The sequence below is a fragment of the Lissotriton helveticus genome, chromosome 12, assembly GCF_964261635.1.
Source record: "Lissotriton helveticus chromosome 12, aLisHel1.1, whole genome shotgun sequence".
NCBI lineage: Eukaryota > Metazoa > Chordata > Amphibia > Caudata > Salamandridae > Lissotriton > Lissotriton helveticus.
In genome coordinates this window covers 246,517,275-246,541,494 of record NC_136073.1, presented here as the reverse complement: position 1 = coordinate 246,541,494, position 24,220 = coordinate 246,517,275, and the positions used below count along the sequence as shown (strand labels likewise).

Below are 24,220 nucleotides of genomic sequence, written 5' to 3'. Positions count from 1 at the left end.
GAGCCCAGACTCTCAGAAACATAGGCTGGGGAGGAAGAGCTGATGGTAGACGCAGGTCTGCTGATGCTGCATGGAGCTCAGCCAGATGGAGGAGGACGGGCACACAACTGATAAGTTGTGGGGCTTCATTTTATGTTCAGAAATGTATAACATAACACGTTTACCTCCTCCCCCGTTTTTTTTATTTTTAAATAGAATAACCATGATTAAAGTTTTGCTTTAAAATTAACATTGTTTGTAAAAATGCACCCAATGTAGGCTGGAGAAGAAGCAATACAAACAAAAGCACATCATTTAAAGCACCGTGTGCAAAGTATACCCCAGGCGGAAACAAAGAAAACACTGCACTTTAACTCACACATTCCTGAAAACATTGAAGAACGGAAAGTATACATGCGTGGGGGGAGCGAAGGGAAGTAAACAGAAAATACATTTAAATCTGCAGCGGCAGTTTATGCTGCTGATCAGCTGCTGTAGGGGAGGAGGGAAGGAGGGCAAGTTGGAGGCCGGCACAGCGGCTCATTACTGTAGCTGTTAGAGGCGCATCAAATGGGCATGCTGTTTGCCGCCAAAGTGAAAATAATGTGGGGCCGTGAAAGTCTGATGCGTGCGGCAAATGGTAGTCTGGTGCGAGGCGTGGGGGAGGGGGAGCAGGGGAGCAAGCAGGAGTGGGAGGGAATAAGCAGGCCAAGCGCGCGCCTGGCGAAGCTTAACGCTTCAGTAGACAACATGCATTGGGAGGAATCCGGCTTGGAATCCTCTTAGTCAGAGAGTTTGTTTCAACTACATTACTCTTGTCTATTTATCCCTGCGGGATAGAATAGTCGAGACCTAACAAAAACCTGGACTGGACGAGTATTCATGCAAGGACTTTGCTAACTTGACAGGTCTGTTCCAAGCATTTGAAAATCAACTGCAGGCAGAACTTTGTCTCTGTGACTCATACTCTTGTAATAGAACCAGGTTGACATTAGACTAGGGAACAGTTAAAAAGCATAGATATGTATATATATATATATATATATATATATATATATTCTTTAAAAAAAAGTGCTCTGCAAGGGCTTGATATGCATGTCCTTGGTTTTGTTAAGCTTTGCAGTTTTTGTACAGTGCTACATTCATCGCTTACACTGCTAGTACTGGAAAAGAGGTGAACAGGTGTTGTACCTTGTGGGTCACCTGGTTCCTTCCTTGTTATGGGATCAGGTCTTGTCATGCTTCTGTGTGAGATGCCATGTGGTTCCTCAAGATCCTGTGTCTGTCAGAATCAAGAAATGTTATCCAGGCACCTAGATGATAACATCAAGTTCCTGGTGGGGCACTGAGGGAGCAGGCCAACCTGAGGAAGGCACAATGTGGAGAGACTCTGCCTATTTGAGAATTGTTCTGGCATGTAGAGTTGTCTAGGTTGAGGAAGACATAGTGTGAAGACGCTGAGTCCACTAGAAAGGGCATAAGGGTCAGAAGTTACAAAGAAGAGGCATAATGCAATGGATACTTAAGTTTGTCTGACATTGTGGACTGTCTTATAAATGCGGGAGGTTAGAACTTTCACTTGACTGCTGGGAGCAGATACACCTTCAGGATGCGGTGTAACAACATTGGTGTGTGTGATAATGTACACTTTGAGTCTGATCTGGGGATCTGTCCTAGAACTGCTCTGGTTTACAGATAAAATGTATGATTAATGACAAATAGATTTTTGTGATCTGTCAACAAAAAGATACTTCCAGGAGGTGTGCACTTCTAAATGACCCTTAGACAAGCTCACAATTGTGTAGCGAGCGTTTGGTCCCTCTAGTGCCCTGTTTGCAGAGCCTTGTGCACATTCTCCCTCACATGCAACATGACACACACAGAGAGCAGCATGGAGACAGTAGCACTGCCTGCATAGCATGTGTCTGCAGTACATTGTATTTTACTCACCGTCTGACGGGTACCATTACCTCACTTTTCTTTTTCAGCAGTTCTGCTCAGAACTTTGCTTGTGGCCGGGGCAGGTCCCGTGAAGGAGTGTGGAATGGGAAACTAACTTTCCATTCAAGGCTGGAGACACAGATAAATAAAAGGATGGTTTGAAAAGGAGGGCTGAGGATACAAGATGTATAGCAATAGAAAAGGACCTGTTGTAATGTAAATGTTGTAATCTTTATAAGTGCTTGACTACGAAGAAATACTTCCATCTGTGTGTTTGGGATGGGGTTTTGTAGAGAATATGGGGGTTTCATCACTTTGTTCATTGACAAAATACTTGTCATGTTATGATGATGTGGAGAAAAGGATGTTCATCATACAGCCCAAGGAAGAATAAAGAAGAGAAATGCGAGTGTAATTTGTGTTGTGAGGACTTTTAGCCACGGCAATCTGCAGTATTGATACCAACGCTGGGTAATGTCAATGCGAAGAAAGAAATTGCATTCAACGCTGTGTGATGCAATGCCACTGATTGGTTGTATCCATCTGTTACGTTTTCATGGGAGAAACTGTTTACTGAGACTGTCTGGTTTCATAATTCAGAAGTAGAGCACGTGGAGGTTATGCGAAGTTTACTTAGATGATTACTGCCAATAAATACTCTGCTATGGTTTTTTCTTGTACATGTTTATGGTGCAGAATGTTCCTGAGAAGATGCCTTTATTGTGCATGTTTCGTTGAGAAATGTGGTCCTCATCACTTTATTGTCAATGTACATTTGTACTTTGGGTTTTGCATTGTTTCCTGTGAATTCTGGCTGATGTCAATAGTTAATGACGTTTGCTGTGTGTCTGTGTTTAGGCAGCCTGAGTTGTGAGTATATGCTTCCAATAGGTGCACACTTGTGTCTATATAGGCGTTGACAAGAAGTAACAATCTTTATTGCGTTCATTTCAATGCCTTGTTATGGAGTGGATGTCAGAAACTAGCCCCTCCTATCACTCATCAATGATTTGTTACACAGTCTGCTGGTGCACCCCTCTTCTCCTGCCATACACCCCCTGACATAGCCAGCACTCACCCCCACAGCAGACTCTGCTTCAGTCGTTCCTCCCAGATTCAAGAGCTTCACATGGCTCCCTTGCAGGGCGGGGCTACAGCTGCTCACCCGGGCTCGTCGCTCTGCTTCCGGTTGCCGGTGATACTGTTGTGCCTGATGTCGGCAGCTCGGACCCCCCCGCACCGCTAAAAGAGCCGAGCAAACGGCAAGCCTGCACTGCGCATGCACCCAGACCCTCAAAGTTCAGTACCAGGAATAGGAGGTGTGGCAAGGCAGCCCGGCCGGGGTGGGGGGTGCAGGGAGGCGGGGGAATAACTGTCTCTTTTTCTAAATATCAATAAATCAGCGTTTAAAAATATGCGATCTGAGGCAGAAGCTTTGCTGACCTCTTGGCGCCGCTTATATTTTAAGCTTTCCCAGGTTATGAAACTTCATGTTTAGGGGGGCGTGGCAAGGCGGCCCGACAGGGGTGGGGGGAGGCAGGGGGAATACATTTCTAAAGACAAATAAATCAGCGTTAAAAAGACTGCGCTCTGAGGCGGAAGTGTTGCTGTCCTCTTGGCGCTGCTTCTACCGTGCTACCACTGGCGAGTCACAGATCATACAGCATCTTTGTTTACCCGATGCATTTTCACAGGATCCAGGGGTTTCTGTGACACTGCGCTCGGCTGGTGCTGATCGTTTCTGTGTCATCTAAGATTCGAGACGATGAGGGAAGAAGAAAGATCGCGGCTCAGCTGCTTCGCCAGAGAGACAGGAGATTGGGAACGCGCGCGCGCGGCCGGCTCCGATCGCTTTCCTGAGCGTGCGCGCGCCAGTCTCTGTCTCCTGGGAAGCAGACTCCGCAACTATAGTATCGCGCCTGGCGCGATGCATATGGCTTCGCCATATGCATCGCAGGCGCGAGACCTAAAAAAGGGGACCGAAATTGCCCATCTTGTTATAGACCTATTTCGCTCCTGGATTCGCTCGGGAAGATGGCAGGTCGGATTCTTCTCGACCGACTCCAGGAGTGGACAACTAGTCAGAAGATCATTTCGGCAATTCAATATGGGTTCCGAGAGGGGCTAGGTACAGTAGACCAAGCATTAAACCTGTCTTTATTGGCAGGAAAATACGTGGAGGCCAAGGGGACTGCGCTGCATATGGTGTATGTTGATTTATCCGGAGCGTTCGATTGTGTAATACACTAGAGGCTGTGGAAAATCATTTTAACAATGGGTGTTGACCCCCCGGTTGTAGATTTCCTCCGGTAATTATACACTGGAACAACAGGAAGAGTAAGATTTGGGACCAAAGGACAACTCACAGAAAGCTTTAGGGTGGAAAAGGGGGTCAGACAGGGATGTGTGCTGGCCCCCTTTTTATTCACACTGTATACAAACGGGCTTGAGGCCGCTATGCTAGAAGGAAGTAAAGATCTTCCTCCAATTGGTCGTCGGCAGATACCTGCCCTGTTATATGCCGACGACGCGGTTATCCTAGCTAGAACTCCTGTTGAGTTGCAGCGAGCACTAGACATATACTGTGCCTTCATGTTGAGTCTAAACCTGACCCTGAATGTAAAAAAAAACGTACACTATGCATGCGGGGAAAAAAAACTGCAAAGACTAGAAGTCTATTTGTAAAAGGTGAGGTACTGGACAGAACTGCAACATACCCATATTTGGGAATTGTTATTGATGAAAAATGTAAGTGGAAGGCAGCGATTAATGCAAGGAAACTGGCCTTCCTAAGAGCAACTACAGCATTAAAATCGTTTGCACAAAGACTGGGTCAGAGACCATCATTAGAACTGTTAAAAATATACAACGCAAAATGTGTTAGTACCGCCACGTACGGGGCTGGGATATGGGGTCTTGCAAATGTGGACGAACTGCAAAAAATAGAAAGTTCTTTTGTAAGATACCTACTTGGAGCACCGAAGAGTTCCTCCACCTATGCCTGTCATTTAGAGTTGGGCATAGATTACCTATCAGACACCATAAAAACCCAACCAGTAATGCTGTGGCGCCGAATTTGGGTAACTGAACACTGCCATCTAACAAGATCAATTGCACAAGACATCCAGACACTTGATCATTGTGGAAAGATAAAATGGTTAGCATATGTCAAAGCTTTATTAACAGATTTAGGGTATGAAATTTTTTTTACAGAGCCATTATCAATAACTGAGATCTCAAAGGAGGATCTAAAAAAAGGATGCCTGGCACATTTGGGCCAGGTACGCCTGCTAAAAGAGATAGAGAAACCTACTGTTCAACAGGGCTTATTAGCTCAGACTGTGTTTTCCATTGAACCTTATTTGATGTACAGATTAACTCAATTTGAAAACTTGATGCTGACACGTTTTAGACTTAATATGTTTCATGTAATGGTCTCTTTTCCCTCTCATAATGAATGGTCATCAAAATCAACCCCATGCCCTTGTGATTCTGTTTCGATACAATCGACCATACATACAATACTTTTTTGTAAATTTTATACAATACCACGGAGGCGCTGGCTATTGCCCATACTGAAAAACTGGGGCCTGCGCCAATGCCGTCCAGCATATTTGGCGCTTCAGTACCTGGACGACGAAATAATAGCAAAAGCGATGGCGCGCTTCCTTAAATTTTGTATTCGCCATCGTTTAATTCTTTAACAAAGACGAGCCTTTATGTTTGCATAATAGAGGACTGATGAAGCTATCGTAAAATTGCATGCTATGGTCATAACTTCATGAACAGTGATTTTTATACAAATTGTTTTTCATTGTATAGCAATAACTAAATTTTAAATTTTAACTGTTTTAATAATTGAGAAAATTGTATAAAATGTATTTTATGAACTTTTATGGGATTTCTACAATTATGAAAAACCGAATAAAGTTGGTTTTGATTTGATTTGACTGCTTACTAGGATATAATCAATAGTGGTATGATTGTTATATGTGGGCGGGCATGGGCTACCTGGGTTGGGACAAGAATAGGGAGTGGGCTGATGTCAGCTGATAAGAGAGCATAAGGGAATTGAAGGCCTCTGTGGCTGAAGAGTTGTTACTTTTGGATGGTGAGCCAATGAGGATGTAGGAGAAGTGGGTGGCATAGGCCCGGTTGAGATGTCGGGGGAGTTGGCAACTCCATGGCTTTAACGGCTTCTATCCTTTGATCCCATTCCAGTGAAATAGGGATTCTACACAGACCCCAGAGTTCTTCTTGCCTAATAATTGCACTCTCCGCAGTACTCCATCTGATCATTTCAGTCTGCCAAGTAAGTGGTTTAGGAGGGGAAGTGGATTTCCACCTCATTGCAATGGCACGTTTGGCTAGGAGCACAGCTAAATCAGCGAATCTACATTGGACCTTCTGTTTCTTAGGGCGTTTATACAGGCCCAACAGGCAAATGTCCAGCAATGACCCCACGGCCGTACCGGTGACCTTCTGCACTGCATAAATTACTATTTGCCAGGACACTTGCAGACATGGGCATCCCCATAGCATATGAAGTAGGTCCGCATCCGCCTCTTGAAATCTGGGACAAGAAAGCTAAGCATTGGGGTATATGCTGTTGAGGCGATGCGGTGTGAGATATGCTCTATGCAAGATCATGTACTGAATATATTTGAATTTGGCATTGCTGGAAACTTTCTTAGGAAATTCTAAAATTGAGGTCTACTCTTTATCAGTAAGTTCCTTCTCCGTCTTGAATGACCACTTAGCTCGGAGAGGAGTTAACAGTGTACCAGAGTGCGCCCAAATACCCCTATACAGCCAACGATTAAGATGACACCCCTCTCCCATTAGGGTTATGGCATGGACTAACTAATGTGTGGGAGGTTCGATCCCATCAGGGGCCCAATGAAGTTTGATGTAATGGGTGACAGTGGCATGGAGGAGAGATAACGTCGGGGGGGGGCCCCTGAGCACGGAGAAAGCTGTCGTGATCTGATAGTGTGCCCTCTATGAACAGTGCTCCAAGCATTGACACCCATTCCTGAGTCCATAAGGATATCATTCTTTTGGAGATTAAGCCATTTGCGGTAAGAATCCCAAATAAGGGGATGTTGGGAGAGTATTTTATTTATTTATTTATAAAGTTATGTATAGCACGAAAGTGACCCTAGTGGGTATCTGAGCGCTTTACATGACAGGGACTAGTGTAACATTTTGTCTGACAAAAACACACACACCAGGAAATACATGCGTGAAGAATCAAACAAATCGTTTATTCAATATAAAAAGTCACTGTCATTTGCTACTGTGTATTGGATGTGTGCAGCTGTCTCTGGGGTTTTGGAGCTCTGCAATATATGTGAAATATGACAAATAAAGCTTGTTTAAAAAAAAAAAAGAATCAAACAAATCAAAGTATAATAGTATATAACACAGATTTGTCTAGAATATTTATTTCAAAGGTTTTATATAGCGCTACTGGACCCAAGAGTATCAGAGCGCTTTACAAGGATGGTGAACATAATGAGATAAAATTAACAATTAAGCGAAAAAGAGTTACAGTGTGATAATGCATTCAACAGGGATAAGGGGCAAAGAAACAGAGAGATAAAATTAAGTGGAAAGTGAATATTAAAAGTTAGGAGAGAGAGGGGGTGAAGAGAGGGGGGGTGAGAAAATGAAGGGATTGAGAGGGGGTGGGAAGAGGAGCGGACAAGGGAAGAGAAAGGAGTGAACATGGTCAGAGTCAGTAACATTAGATACCCCAGTATTTGTTGAGAAGAAGTACTTTGAGTTCCTTTTTGAAGAGAGGGTAAGAGGGGTTGCAGCGAAGATCCTTAGGGAGAGAGTTCCAAATTGTTGGAGCGTTACCAGAGAACGCACAGGATTGGGCCTTTTGACAATTGAGTCTGGGTGGGATCAAGACATGGGAGTTTGTGCTCCTCAGGGACCTGGAGCAGCCAGCTTTGTGTAGTTTTGTTGTAAGGTAAGAAGGGGTGTTTTGGTGAAGTGCTTTGTGAGTGATGCAGGTAATCTTGTAGGTGGATCTTCCTTCTATTGGGAGCCAATTGAGATTTTTGAGGACAGGGGAGATGTGATCAAATTTTTTACAATCAGAGATGAGTCTCGCCGCTAGATTGAGGACAGATTTAATCGGTGCAAGATGGATTTTAGGGGTGCCAGCCAAAGTGGTCAATCCTGGAAAGGACAAGCGATTGGACAACAAGTTTGAAATCGTATGCTGGAATAAATGGTTTAAGTTTCTTGAGGTGGAGAAGGGTGAAAAGCGCACTTTTGGATGCATTTTTAATGTGGGGGATGAGATTTAGATTCTGGTCGATACTGATGCCTAGGGATTTGACAGAATTAGAGGTGGAGAGCGGGCAGTTAAGAGCTTTGATGTCCTTTATCCAGAGTTGAATGGGAAGGGAGTTGTTTTTGGGGGAGAAAAGGATGATTTCAGTTTTATTTGGGTTCAGTTTGAGATGGTTCCGATGGAACCAGGTTTGAATTCTGGTCAAGATTTCATTGAGGTGGAGAATGTCTTTGTGGGATTTGAAAGAAAGTAATAGGAGGGGATAATCCCCTTGTGAGTTTGCTGACTATACATTATCAGTGAAGACCAGTATATTGTCTTAAGGTAAAAACTTCCTCAGTAGAAAAGATTTGGCTTCTTTTTTGAAGGAGGAGGTAGCGGATATTAGGCAAACATTGGTGGTAGAGAGTTCCATATCTTGGGTGCAATTGCCGAGAATGCACTGGCAATGTTTTCTTTTTGTGAGTATGTTAGTGTTTTCAGAAGCAAGGTGAGCGCTCTTTGTGAGTTTCTGTTGCCCCCTGATTGTTCTAGTTTGTGAGCCAGGTAGCTGGGGGTATTTGAAGTTTAACGCCTTATGCATCATGCAGGCAATTTTCAGCTGGATCCTTGCCTCATACAGTAGCCAGTTTAATGATTTTAGATCCGGTGAGATGTGTGTGTTTCTTTTCCTTGATCCAAGGACAAGTCTGCCTGCCGCGTTGAGGGATGCCCTTAGAGGGGCCAGTTTGTATCAAGGTAGGCCACATAGTGTGGCACTACCATAATCCAGTCTGGGTAATACTAGGGCTTCAACCTTTTGTTTTAGGTCTTCTTTTGGTAGATAGGGTTTGAGTTTCTGCAGAATGCTTAGTTGGTGATTTGCTCCTGTAATGGCTGGGTTGATGTGATTCTGCATATTAAGGTGTTTGTCTAATGTGATACCTAGTGATCTAGCAGAGTCTATGATGTGGGGCGGGCATTTGAGGGCTGTAAGATGTTTCAGCCAAAGATCAATATTTGGGTTGTGTTTCGGTGGGGAGATGAGAAGAAATTCGGTTTTGGCCGGTTTGAGTTTGAGATGGTTAACCGTGAGCTACAGGTGTGTGTTTGCAAGATGGAGTTGAGGGATATGATGTACTCTAGGGAGGTGATTTTGAGATACAGCTGAGTGTCCTCAGCGTACATGTGGTGGTGGAAGATTTTAGGAGGTAAGTCAGTGGTTCAAGGGATAGGTTAAATAGAATGGGACAAAGAGCAGAGCCTTGAGGAATGCCAAGCGTGATCGCATGGGACTTAGAAAGTGATTGATTCATTTTGGCTCTTAGGAATCTGTTTTGAAGGAAGGAAGGAAGCGAACCATTGAAGTACGACCCCTGATGGGCCCATTCTTTGTTCCAGTAAGTTCAATAGATTATCATGTTTGATGGCATCAAAAGCAGACGATAAATCAAGCAATATCAGAAGGCATGTTTAATTTTGATCCAGCATTTTTTAGTATGACATCCACTATATGAGTAAGTGCAGATTAGGTGCTGTGATCTTGACAGAATCCTGATTGGTGTGATGTATGTATTTATTTTTTAGAGCATTATAAAAGAAACCAAAAGCATTTCAAATACAGCAACGCACATACACTAGGGACAGGTGTGAAGCTTAACTGAAGATGAAAAGAAAACACTCCAAGGGGGTGCCAGGAGTTTTTGTAAAAATAACTTGTCTCCTTGAAAGCTATCCAATGATAATCTAGTTTTAGCTTAAGATCCCCCTTGACCCTCTAGCACACAAATTACAAGACGGTATGTGTTCTGTGTCCCTAGAGTCAGCTCCCTTTGGAGGCAAACTATTGACTGGGAATGAGAAAACAAAGTATCCGCCATTACACCTAACAACTACAGTGAAGCCAGGGGATGAAGGGTCATTAAAGAACAAGACAGAAACCACTGAGAGGCAAAGGGCTGAAAAGGGTATATCCAAAGTGAAAATTGTTACTTTGAGTGTTAGCATAATTAAACAAAACATAAGCACAACCTTAATTAAATCACTTAGGTGATTTACAAACTTTAAAGTTGGTATAATTACATTCTTGTAATGGCTTGTTCAAACTTTTATTATCGGTCTCCTCGTTCACCTCTGTCCTTGAATTCTTTATTGTTTCTATCTCTATATAGTTGTTCACATACGCCCAAACAGAAAGAAGCCTATTTTTTTACCAGTGAGCTAAAATTGTCCAAAATACCACAAGTCGCAAACAACTGAACATGCAACTTTATATTTCAGATGTCGTCTGGTAGGTTGTGATTTTAGAAATCTCATAAACGTACATTCTGCATTTTGGAAAAGTCATTTTTGCACTGAGCCCCTGCGAACCAACACACTTTCTGTAAATGTTAGGATATTAGATAGAAACGTACATATCACTTAAGTTGAGCCCACTCAATTTAGGCGATACTTTAGACAAAGTTAAATGAGATCCAAATGACACACATCACATAACAAAGATAATAAATATGCATGCCCATAGGATCAGCCCCTGTGCGTACCCATACGGCCAGCCCCTGTGCATACCTATGAGATAAGCCCCTGATGGGTGCTAAAGGCACAGAAACATAACTGCACCAGAGGGATGGACTGGACATCAGCTAAATGGGGGTGACTGGCAGGTGCATGCCTGTAGATGATGGAGCTAAAAGTACCACTGGATGACCTCGGCTGCAAAGCACAGATGAGGGAACCAAATAAATTAAGACGTGGACAAAAGCTTCAATTGAACACAGAAGCAGCAGAATATCTAGAGAAGGATGTACTCACGGCATGAAACATTGGTGTTAGGAATCGGACGGTGCAATGCAGCTCACAGGAGGGTGAAGCCTCACATACCAAAGGTAGATATCGACGCCTGTATGGTATGTGATGAGCAATATAGAAGGTGACTGAGTATCAACCACCAGCGACCTGGAAACGGCGTATTAATGGAGAAGACAAACACGTACATAGAACATTCACTTCTTCTAGGATATACCTAACCTTCCTTTAGACTCACCTGCATCGCTGACCCCATCCTCCAGGAAGTGCTCGCTTGCAGCCTCCCAGCCTAAAGGTCCCTGGACCTCTGTTTCCTCAAGCAGAGCCCCTTGCTCGGCCCGGCCTTCCCCTCGGCCCCTGGGGGATGGAGTACTGTTCAGGCCTCCGCCGCCCCTCCGCTTCCCCGCGGCAACCTGGCGGTCCAGTCTCCGTGAAAGACCGCCTGCCAAGAACCGACCACGACGGTCCCTCTTCATCTGAGGTGGCTCCAAGACGCCCCCTTGTCCAAAAAAGTCCTTAACAGCCGATACCTGAGATTGAAACTAGTTGTCCTTTATTCTTAATGAGACCGATATGCTTGCTTCCGGTACTTACAGAGTAGTAAGGCACATAACCGTGGTCTTCAGGTGCTCACAAGCAGGTAAACTAGTGGTGGGAAAGTGTTGAGACCCTGAATTGGCTGTGGAAAAACTCGCGATTCGATTGGATGGTGAATCTTTGTACCGTAGCCTACGATTGGCTAGTGAAACTCAAACTAGTTTCCCATTGGCTGGGCCTTCCGGCAAGTGCAGGGTATTGTACAGTGTCTCTCCTTATGTCAGTGGGCTACTATAGTAATATGCAATGATGTTGACTTTTTCTGGGTGACCGCCTCCACTAGTCTGTGTTGTGACCCAGTATAACTAGAGTCTATGTAATCATTTGCGGTTGATTACATTTGCACAGTTTACAGTTTTCCCAGTATGTTTATTTCCTTTATGCCCTTCTTCTATTTCTGACAACTAGGTTTGAGTGGCCGGAAGTAAACATTACCCGCAGCGTTCCTAAAGGAAGTGCCGGTGCCCCGCAGTACGTCAATGTTTGTGTGCCGTCTGAGCTGGAGTAGAGGCCGTCGTTTCCCGTCTCGGAGATGGCAGTTGCTTCCTCCGGCGAGGGGACTCTGAAGCCGCTGCAGAATGCCATGAAGCTGGCTAATGGCGCGGTCGAGCTGGACGCTGGCTCCCGAGATAAGGTGACAACCCGATAACCAAGCAGTGGGAGACCAGGTGGAGGGCAGGGGCGTAGGACCAGGGATTGTTGTATTATGAGAGCACGGCGTATCGACAGGCAACGGTGTGCTCTGAGAGGCTTACTTGGTTTTTATACAGCGTGGTCATTACCCGACGGCTTTAGAGTAGCAACAGAATAAAAGCATAGGTGTGTGGCAATCACAACAAGGTGCAAGGCTTGGAAGGTGCTAAATAATATTGAGGTAAATAGGTATGTCTCAGGGCACCGATCACCGTGGGCATTTCAGAGGTGTTAGCGCGCTTTACAATAGAAACCGAGTATTACGTTAGGTTTAATTCATTAAACAGTCATAAATCTTGTGCAAGGGAATTATAATAGTCATAAATATCGAGTAGCGCAATGAAACGTGTAAGGCTAGGAAGGTACCAAATTATATCGAGATAGAGGGGTAAGCCTTAAGGCATGGAACAGCGAAGGGCAAAGCTCACTAGTGAAGTGGGAAGAAGAGAAATTAGCTAACATGTCTCTCCTAGAAGGGCTTTCAGTTTCGGTTAAATATTGCCCGTGAGGTAATGGTGCATGGGCTGAGCGTTCTCTCTGGTTGCACTCTCTGAACAGGATTGGGAAATAAAGCCTGCCTATTTGAAGGCAGGTTCCTAGAAGTAAACCCTCAGCATTCCCCGGTGGTCTTGACCCACCAGAAATCTTAAGCTTGGCTTCCAGATCATGTGGAGTAAATGTGTGAAGGCCTTGTAGGTGATGCAAGTTGTTTTGTACATAGCTCTGGCTTCAACGAGAAGCCAGTGAGTGATATATGGTCTTTTCTTTTGACCCTAGAGACAGAATTATGGTGCTGCTTTTAGTGAAGTGAGATGAATTTTGGGAAGGCCAGTCAGGAGAGAATTGCAATAGTTGAGTCATCAGAGGTTTGAGATCTTGCTCCGGAATGAAAAGGCAATTTCCCAAGATGCAATTGAATGCATGCATTTCTTGCTATAGTGTTAACTTGTTACTGTAAATTGAATCTTTTGTCAAGGATAAATCTTAGAGATTTGTGACTGTTGGCAATGATAGGTTTGCAGTGGAGAATATCAATTGTATTGATAGAGGTGATTGAGATGCTGAAATAAGGAGAAATTCCGTTGTGGATGTAATCCATTTTAAATGATGGGAAGTAATCGAATCTTGAACCATACTTGGGTGATGGCAAGGTAGGAGATGTCATTTGGCGAGGAGGCCTTTAGGTATAGCTGTGTATCATTAGCATATTGAAGATAAGAGATGCTGGAGTTTCTTAGTAAGATTCCTACAGGTTTAATATGGAGGTTAAATGAGGCCAGGGTTAAGATAGATTCTTGAGGTACCCCTTGAGTAAAGGCAACACGTTTAGATAGGCACAATTCATTTTTAGGCTCTGGACTTTCCATGAGGTATGATTCACATCATTTGAGGAACATCCTTTCAGTGCCAAACCAATTTTTTATATTATCAAGAAGCATGCCATGATTAACTGTGTTGAAGCTCGCCGATGGGTCTAGAAGAATCAAGTGGCAGGAGTTGCCTGAATCCAATGTGCAAAGTTAATAGTTGATGACACGGAGCAGTGCTGTTTCAGTGCTACAGACATGATTGAATGGCGACATATTCATCTAAGAGGTTGTTGTTTTGAATGTGTTAGATAGTCTTGTTAGTTACATATCTTTAGATTACTTTTATAGGAATTGGAAGGTCGGATATAGGATGAAAATTGTTGAGGTCATTTGTATCTCTGGAAGGTGTTTTGAGAAGTAGGTTGGCTTGTCCTGTCTTGAGGTAGTCGGGAATCACAACTTGGGTGAGTTAGAGATTCGCTGGTTTACTCCAGTATGGAAGCATGTGTATGGCAAGATCTGTAGTAAGATTGCCAGGAACTGGATCATCCATAAAATGGTTTTAGACTTTTGTGTTTGTGATGGTCTTTATTAGTTCCTCCTCCCCTATTTTGTCAAAGAGTTGCCAAGTGTTCTTAGATTTATACGTTGTGATGTGATTGGATTGGTTGTTCGGAAAAGTTATAAGTAATTGTTTAACCAATTTCACTTTAGAATAAAAGAACTGAGCACATTTTCCACTGTTGTGGCTAGGTCATCAAATCTAACTGACTTGTGGGTATTGCAAGCAGCACTGGCCAGTTCAAAAAGTTGTTTGCTTTGGTTTTTGGATGATGGATCTAAGGTTAGTCGCTTTTGGATTGAAGTTGTTGCTTTTCTATAGAGATATTGCAGTTTTAAAGCAAGCAAGGTTGGTGGCGAAAGATAATTGTCTCAGTAGTTTTTCCAGCAATCTCAGAGCTTACCTTTTCTCAAGGAGACCCTTATTGAACATGGGAACCAATGGTTTAGTCTTTTTATTTAGTACTTGAATGGTGCTAGATCACCAAGCATATCTGAAAGACAGTTAAAATAGAGGACTGTAGATTGGTTGAAGTCTGAGTCCGGATTGATTGGAGGAAGTACATTCTGACATGGAGATTATTGATGTCCACGTTCTTGGTATCACTAAACCTTGCAAACTCCTTTTTGGGCTGACCCCTGGTATTGGAATGAGAGATCAGCAAAGAGGAAATAATAAGATAATTGTTAGACCAGCCTATAGGTATTTGATCTTCTGCTAAAAGCAGGCCACCTTTCCTAGTACCTTAATACATTTGCTTATATTTTACATTTCATTAAATAATGGCTTGGTGCACTGTTCTTGGGCTGCTCGGTCTGGGTATTAGTACGGTATGTAACGGCAGGACAGCTTCTGAAAGAAATGTAGCTCTATACTGTGGTAGGCTTTGAACCTGAGAGGGTTGCACATCTAAGGAGATATTACAGTGCAGGTGTTTGAGGAAAATGAAATTTTGCCTGACCAAGATGCCCCCTACGTGTACCCTATGTTACATGTTTGTGCATGTCACCCATGCATATTTCTCTTAGTGGCTTGAGTCACAAGGCCTCTGCAATCACGTCCTGCATTAAGGTGCCTGCCATCCAGTTTCCCAAGCGTTAAGCTAACATGAAGGCCCATGTATTTGCATTGTGCACTTTTAAATAATATCGTAAGTCTGAACCACTTTCTGAATAAGGGTTTTCATGACTCCTGACACACTGAAAGCTGCAATTACGTATCTCTGACCTCGCATACTTCTAGCTCAGCTGAGCAAGGGTTGCCAAGACAGTATATTTTGCTTAACAGTTATCTGCATGCCCGGTGAAAAAGGTAAACAGAACCCGTCCGCGGAAGATAGGGCCTCGCCTCTCTGTCTCCATTGAAGTAAATCACAGTGCTTGCATCCATTGAAAGCTCACAGCCCCCATGCAATGCACGAAGAAATATATGCTTTTTCTGATTCTTAGCGATGAGCAGCCTTTGCTTCAGATAATACATCCCCTGACTTAAGATATCAGTTAGTACCAGACGTGCTGGTCGCCTTGACACTAAAGATCTCTCTACTAGACTGAAAGTCAGCTCTCCTCCCAGTTACACGTCAATTGCACGTCATGCTCAAATTGCGTGCACAAGTAGGGCAAAGTTCCAGCCTGCCATGTAACTCCTCCTCTATGTAGCCACCCACCTATCACCCACCTGTGACTCATCAAGTGTACACCCTCATGCACGCCCACATGCTCTTATCTCTTTCTTTCATGCTCTGCCTGGAGCGCTCCTCCCTATGTACAAGGAAAAATGTATATATGTGTTGTTCTCTGTAAATAATGTTAGAAGACCCTTCCTGAACCTCAGTGGTGATGGAACAGATTCTCCCTTAACTCGAGTTATTGGAATAAAGCCCTTTTAACTTGGACACCACGGACTCTCTGCCTCTCATTTGATACATGCTAATTGTTAATGCCTAGAAATTATGCCAGGGTAATATTTAATTTACCACATGTTATGTAGTAGCATGTCGTCCGTTTCAGGCAAAATCAGACATTGTAGTTATGAATTGTGCTATTTTTAGGTCTGGTGTTATCCAATAACTTTTCATTGTAGTGAAATTATATGTATATATAATATACTTATAACAGACTTTCAGCCATCCCTCGTCATCCCTTGGTCTTTTTGTTGTGCTATTCACGATTGTTTTGGCCCACTACAGCATACATCGTGGAGCAGTGGGTCAATCCACCCCATCTATTCAGACTTAGTGACACCCCTTCCCGAAGCACCCCATCTACACACAAAATAGTTCCCTTAAGTGCCAAGAGCTACAAAGGCATTGCTTGTCTTGTGGAACTAAAAATGTGTTTGCTTTTTTTCCATTTTGTTTTATATTTGGCGAGTGCCCGTGTGCTTCCACAACTACACTTTAAAAAACATTGCAAAACAAATATTGACAAAACCAAAAGGCTGGCATACAATGCCAGACCAATTGTCTTTGAAAATGCTTGTTGCATTTCTTTTTTCATAATGCTGGTAAAGACATATGGCCCTATGTATCAAAGGTAAGGTTGCAAAGTAGTTGCTGTTTAAAAACAGCAACTGCTGAATAATTCTATCATCATTTAGCTGTGCGTTGGATGTACAAACATGTGGCATTCATATAATCCTGCTTCATTAAAATTAGTGTGGTAGAAATATTAATGGAGCAGGATTTGATTTTGTTTGTGAATTCAACCGAACGGGCTGTTACATCTGCACAGGAGACTTCCCAAGAAACTTGCATGTTTGCATGAGTCTGCATCTGTGAAGGAGGCAGTGCATCTCTGGTCCTCGCTCTCAATATTAAGTGTGGCATCTTCTCTCAAGCGGCTCTATCACTGTAGGCATATCAGGTCGGAGGGATGTTCTGCAGGCCACCCCCTTTTGGCCATTTGGAGCGCTGGCATGAGAAGGCAGCAGACAGGGTGAGTGAGTATGGAATAGAGTAAGGATGTTAAAGGGATCCATTAGTAGCCCTTCCGTAAGTACATAGAGATAACTCTAATCACTAGTATATGCAGTAGACCTTTGTACTCTCTACCACTCCTATGTGACTCTTAGAGTATATCCATCCGTAGCCCTTCCCTATGTATATAGATATAACTCTAATCACCAGTCTCTTCTTTGTGTGACTTTACATCTTGTACATTTGCAATTTTTTCTGTTTGTATCTTTTATGTAACGCATGTAATCCTTAGTCCTTATGTTTTCCAACTGGTTCTTATGTAAAGCGCTCTGACACCTTCGGGTAAAGTTTGCGCTATATAAATTCGCATTAAATAAATAAATAAAAAATAAATAAATACATTTAAAAAAAACTAGGTTTCTTCTTCTCTCTGTACCTGGAAGACGCATTTTCCTGAAGAAGGCGTAGTTAGCATTAAATGTGTACCTTCCAAGTGTTTGTTTTCTTAAGATCGCAATGCAAGATCATACTAACCTATTTTCCTGTGATACAATATTGCTGCCTGGATCACACAAACAGAGGCTTTGTCTTGGGATGGACGTGTCACCGTCAGTTTTTTCCCTTGTTTTAATTGCTCACTCTGAAGCTGTTTTATCCCCAATTTTTTTTGTTTGCCCTATTTTTTTGCAGCCGGGTTCCTTATTAGCTTCTTTAGTTCTGAGTTTGCTTGGCTGTTTGTCTACCATGGTTCAGGGCATTTCTGGTACCTTACTTATCAACCCTTGAAATTTCCATTTTCTGTAGTCAAGAATCACCAAGATAGTCAAGGAGTTTGATTGACCTTGTAGTTTTTCTTCCTAACTGCGACTCTGTTGAAGAGACACATGACACCTTTGACGCACATATTAAGTGCAGACTGGCAAAATGGCTACTGTGAGGAGTCTTCCTTTCTTCAGACAACCAAGAAGGTAACTTTAGAGAGTGTTACAGGGTCTAGTCATTGACCCAAGCTGCAAATGCAGGGATGGAGGCCTACAAGGGACTGAGGACTTCCGTCCCTTCACCCGCATTCACAGAATGCCTCACTTTTTAGTGCCCCTGATGGCAATTAAAATAAAATCAGCAATCTCTAAATGTCTTTGCGGGAGCATTCATCAGGCCCAGGGACCTGTTTTCTACCCCAAAGCCAACAGCCCACTTTCACAAAGTAGAAGTGTTTCCTCATGGCCAGTTTCCGTTTTGTAAGTGGATCCAACCTTCTTCCATGTTGGTGTTCAACCAGTAGTTTACAAATGCGTTTGAGATTGCAAACCATTGATGCATTGTATTGCAATTCAGAAGGAAGAAGAACGCTCTTTCATGCCTTCTCCTTCCTTCTGAATCTCAATGTGTTACAAGGTGCACATTGCACTAGAAAGACATTTTCGACCTGGATTTTGCCTTTAGTTTTGCAGTCACAAAGCCAATTAAATTTTCTATTAAATGTTTTGCACGACAAACCATTTTAAAGCATCAAGTTCTAAGAGTCTAAGATGGTATTTGCGCCCTGGTGATTGTGGTTCACTGATTCTATTGGATGACTAGCAATACTCTCCAGTGCACAATGATCATTTTCTCATGGCTCATGGCATTATATCAACTGCTCCTCCCTTATCTTGTCAAGGGAAGTCTGGTAACTTGATATAGTGTATTCTCTGGGCTAGTTCTGCCAGATATTAGTCATTTGTAGCAAGTTGCAAAAATAGCAATACAAAATCACACTCCCCTTCCTGTTGAGAAAAAATTGTGTATTGAAGTTATTTACTATCTTTCTTGTTCTCGATCAACAATAATGGAGGAAATACAGTATCTACACTTCTATTGTTAGTGATTTTTTCAAATCTTTGTTACTTGGCTCTGTAGAAAATAATGTAACGCTTTGGTTAACAAATTGCTTGCGGAATGAAGAAAGTTTTACTTGTAAAGTCATCATTCTGAATCTTTGGTAATGGTTTTGAATAATAATAGCCAGAAAATGAAATTTGCTTTAATATTACATTGCTTCAATATTACATTACACAGTTTTAGCCACACACAAGACATGCACCCTTCTCGTAGCCATGTAGTAATAACAGTTTAGTGAACAGTTCATTTAGACGACATGACTGTCAGATGATTTCAGCTATAAATGAAACTAATACTTTAGTAGAAAATAGAACACAACGATTAGGTGTTGGTAACCACAATTGGTGAACTTTAATTTGCGCTGCCATGTATTGGAAAAAACACATAGCACCTAAAATTTGTCTGTAGAGTGATGTTGTTAGGAAGCGCTGACAGGCTTACAGTGTTGGCCTTGTCTCGGGCGAGAGGTTACAAGTAACATAGTCTGGTCCTTGGTGTATAATACATTAAGTTTGGGTTTCCACTGATGGCATTTCTGAGAGAGATAGTTTCTACAAGTCGAAAGGATGATTGGAATATGCCGTATTTGTTTCTCAAGAGACCTCAAATGGAAAGTGTCTTACAAGTGGACACGCTATAGCTTAATTTAGGCAGGTTGTTGCTGTCAAAAGGTTTCAAAAGAAAATCATTCAAATTATTCTTTAGGTTTAACATTTCATGTACTTTTTTAAACTCTTTTTATTGTTATTTTATTCATAGAACATACAATCATCATCACAGTGTACATTCTAGGTATTTGGTACATCGGTACAAGTATTTAGTTTTGTTTTTGATACGGAACTCTAGGCACTCTTCACATCAATACAAAACAGTCATCGATTACATACAGCGATATCCCTCCTCCAGTGGTGACCGGTATTGCCTTACAATCTGTATTTCCAATCAGGATGTCTTGTCATTTTTATCACAGCAGTATGTGTACTTCTCAGTGCTCTAGGCAAGGACTGGGTTACAGATTCCACCAAACCACCATGCACACAACACTGCGAACTCCATCCCATACATCCAACCTGTGTGCCTTCAATCCCCCGTTCCGCAGCCTCCCGTCTCTCTATTGCATTAATATAGCCAAAACAACTCACGTGTGGTCTCGTGGGTGTGCTATCGGGTAGCATGTTAACGGGGCCCAAATGTCTCTGGGCCTAGAGGTCACAGGCAGCATTTCTGCGTAAGTCAGGAGCCTTTCCTGGCAAGTCAATAAGTCATCAATCCAAGACTTAAACTTGGGTGCTCGCCCTCTCCCCCAGCGGCATGCTATTCTCCTCTTAGCCATAAGTAATGCTATATCCACAAATTTACGGTGCTCTGCACGCACTTGTTTAACATAACCTAATAGTGCCATCAATGAGGTTGGGCTAATATGTATGAGGATCATCTCCGCTAAAGCCTGAAAGACCTGCTCCCAGTACGCATTCACTCACGGACACACCCATGCCACGTGGAGAAAGTCTGCTCCTTCGGCTCGACATCTGTCACACCTATCACACCTATCTGTGTCCCGCAATACAAATCTGTGCATTCTAGCAGGTGTATAATACAATCTATGTAGGAACTTATAATGAATTATACGTAGTCTACTACTGGCTGATACCTGTTCGGTTTGCAGACAACAGAATTCCCACTGTTCGTCAGTCAGGTCAAAGCCCAGTTCCTCTCCCCACTTCTTGCGGGCTGCAGTGTCTGGGGCTACCCGCAGTGAATGCACCGTGCGGTATCTTAAGGATACAAGGCGTCTAGCCATCCACATTGTAGCATCAACTGCAGTGGTGTCAAGGCTTGTGGTTCGGCCGGTAGATCAGGCGTCAAAGCTCGTATCCCCTGCCTAAGGCGGATATACAAAAAAATATCCATTGGGGTCTGTTGCGCGTTCTGTAGCATATGTTCCTGCGTACGAAACTGGCCCTCACTTGACAGGTCTCCCCAGCTGCAAATGTGTGTACGTTTTTTAAAAGCATGGAAGATGGCCTCCTCCAGGAGCGGCATGCTCGGGCAGGGCCGGACTGGGAACCAAAACCGGCCCTGGCAAAGTGCTCGGCCGGCCCCCCCACCCCCCGGGCGGGAGGGGGGCGAGCGCTTTGCCAGGGCCGCTTTTCAGCCGATTTTGTTACAGGGCCGATTTTGCAGCTATGCTGCAAAAACGGCTCTGCAACAAAAACGGCCCCCAGGGCCCAAAACCGGCCCCCACGGCCCAAAACCGGCCCCCACCCTTGCGGCCGACCGGGGGATTGCCCGGTGCCCACAACGGCCAGTCCGGGCCTGTGCTCGGGTGATAAGTGAGAGGCAACAATGGAGAGTAAAGCATGGGAGCGCTCAACATTCGCCCTATGCGCTGCCACGTGGAGATCGTGCATGTAAGGGTGTTCGGCGTCTTGTTTGTCTCTAGGCCTCACAGTTTCATATATGACACCATCTATGGGTACTGGGTGTGCCAACCAGTGTTCTGCCGCGACCTGTGGCATATACCGCGGTTGTGTTACCCAAAACCAGGCATACTAAGCTTGCGTGCTTAAGTAGTATAGTTCAAAGTTCGGAATCCCAACCCCCCCCTGTGAGTAGTGCCTGGTCAGCACACTCCATTTCAGTCGTGGCTGCCCACCACCCCATACTAGTCTCATCAGCTCAGATCTCAATGTTTTGAAGAAAAAGGCTCCGGGATAAATGGGATATTTAAAAAAAGTTATAACAATTGGGGGAGTATTACAATTTTAATCAAGGATGGACCTGCCATTGAGAGCGGCAAAGCCATCCATCTTATAATGCACTCCGTGATTCGGGTTATGGCTGTACCATAGTTTAATCTCATTAGTTCCTCCCTGTACTTAGAAACTCTGATCCCTAAATACTTCAGCTCGTCATCACACCATTCTAGCGGATAGTCAAGTGACAAGCGAACCGTGGCCGCCGTCAGTGGGAAAATGCTTGATTTTCCCCCAATTAATTTGGATTCCCGATAGTCTCCCGAACACTAGAAATTCCCTCAGCGCTGGATTAAAATTTTGCTGCGGGTCTCGGATGTAAAGACTGATGTCATCGGCATACAAGGATATAAGTATTTGACGCAGGTTACATTGCAGTGCTTTGTCATTATGGCGCTGTCGCAGTTTTGCCTCCAACGGCTCTACTGCAATTGCGAAGAGTAATGGGGAAAGCGGGCATCCTTGACGCGTGTCCCTAGTGATTCTAAACAGTGGCGCAGTCTGCCCATTTATTAGCACCTTAGCTCCAGGCAGATGATATAGAAGCTGAATCCATGAGAGAAAGAGGGGGGGAAAGCCCACCCAGAGCATAACTCCAAATATGTAGTCCCACTCAATAGAATCAAAGGCCTTGGTGGCGTCTAGGAATATTGCCGCCATAGGTAGTTCCTGGGATACATTATTTAAGATGGCAAAGAGCGTCCTCAGATTATGGGAGGTGGCTCTCCCGGGCCCGAACCCCGACTGATCAAGAAAAATCAATGTTTCCATTAGCAGGCTCAGCCGGGTGGCAATTATTTTCGCCAATATTTTCGCGTCACAATTAAGGAGAGATAACAGCCTATAAGAGTCGCAGTGTCGTGGCGGCTTATCTGGTTTCAATAGTGAAATTATAAGGGCTTCCCCCATAGATGGTGGGAGGCTACCCACCTCTAAAGATTCTTCATACACCTCTCGAAGTACGGGGGCCATTAGATCTATGTATGTTTTGTAAAATTTCACAGGAATTCCATCAGTCCCTGTGGCTTTCCCAGATTGCATGCCCATGATCGCTTCTCTGACTTCATCCAGTTCAAAAGGGGCACACAAAAATGACCTCTGTACATTGCTAAGCTACCCTAGTGACACGTCCCCCAAAAATGTATCAAGCTCCAACACAACCACCCTCTTCGTGGTGTACAGTCGCTTGTAATGGCGCGTTAATGCATTTAGAATATTGGTCGTGTCTCTATAGACTTTCCCATGGAGGTCCTCAATTTCTAAGACGTAGTTAGCGCAGTGGGGCTTCCTTACTATTTGTGTCAGTACTTTGCCCGGTCGTCCTCCTTCTCCATAACTTCTAGCTATCCAGGGCTTACCCCGAAATCGTACTTCCCTTTGTGCCTCATCCATGTATTCCATGAGGGTCGTCCGGAACTTGGCTTGGACTTCTTCGTAACATTTGATGTACTTCTTTCAAAATTAAAGGAATGGGTATCCAAATTTTTTTATCAATACATGTTTCACGATTAAGAAATCAATTACCATTTGTTGATTCTTCAGGGCAACCACATTATTTAATTTCATCTTGACTAATGTTCCCTTTAATGTGCATGCCTGAACGGATGCACTGCTCCTGTTATTGTGCCACACATTTCAATTCACTGAGCATGCACACACATTCATTTAATTATGCCTGTTGGAAATCAATGTGACATCGTCTTTATTGTGTTTTCCCTTTTAAGTGTTGGTAAGACCAGCCCCTCCCTCCTGGCCTCGCACCAGGGTAGGGGAAAACGATTGTCACCTTTAATACTTCTTCAGAGTCATGGCTCTGTTATCGTCTGCTTCAGATAAGCTCTACGCCCTTCAATTTTAAACCGTGCTTTTCACATTCAATACTGAGAATCAAAATGTTCTCGTTGGAGCTTTTGTTCAAATATACACTCTGCTTTTGGGAGGCAGAGAGACTAGACAGGAAGGTGGGTTAAAGTAACAAAAGAAAAAAAAAGTTACTTTTGCAAATAGGTAATATTGCTGTGTTCATGTTATGTGTAGTAGTGCTTTCTTCATGCATTTCTAGGCATAATTTTCCTTTAATTTAATCAGAAAAGGAGTGGAGGTTAGGGTTGCCTTATTTTCTAGAGAAAAATACCAGCCGCCTGTTTACGTTTTAAGATTCTGGTTCCTAACTAGAACTTTATGTGAAATCATCTATATGACTTTGTAACTTGGCCTTTCAGTGTTTCTTTACTTTAATTATCAGCCAAGGGTCATTAGTGCAGCTGTAGAACATATTTTGAACATTTACTATTTAAAGTATGTACACATAAGTCAAAAGACTACCAGCTTCTAGTGATTTAGAATTTAAAATGCTGGTATATAATCGGCCAGGTGTTAACCTTAGCGGAGTTGCTCGGAAAATGATGGTCAGTTAATATTTTGCTTTCTGCTTGGTGAAAGGTAGAGTGAATAATGCTTCAAAAAGGGTTCCCTCTCATATCATTT

General features: G+C 43.4%; 2 protein-coding genes across 5 annotated transcripts in view; one reads left to right on the top strand and one right to left on the bottom strand.

Annotated features, from left to right (window-relative positions):
• The window catches only part of ZNF276 (zinc finger protein 276), a 300,147-nt gene extending 288,461 nt beyond the window's left edge, over positions 1-11,686 (bottom strand). For 2 of the 4 annotated variants that reach the window (XM_078668236.1, XM_078668239.1), the window contains exon 1: positions 11,253-11,686. In XM_078668236.1, the coding sequence (XP_078524362.1) occupies positions 11,253-11,490 (238 nt within the window). In that variant the 5' untranslated portion in view covers positions 11,491-11,686. The remainder of the gene's footprint in view (positions 1-11,252) is intronic. The other 2 variants (XM_078668237.1, XM_078668240.1) reach the window with 1 other exon arrangement.
• Positions 11,687-12,027: 341 nt separating this feature from the next.
• VPS9D1 (VPS9 domain containing 1) overlaps positions 12,028-24,220 on the top strand; it is a 287,723-nt gene continuing 275,530 nt past the window's right edge. Inside the window, exon 1 of the mRNA XM_078671009.1 lies at positions 12,028-12,245. Coding sequence (XP_078527135.1) covers positions 12,144-12,245 — 102 coding nt within the window. The 5' untranslated portion in view covers positions 12,028-12,143. The remainder of the gene's footprint in view (positions 12,246-24,220) is intronic.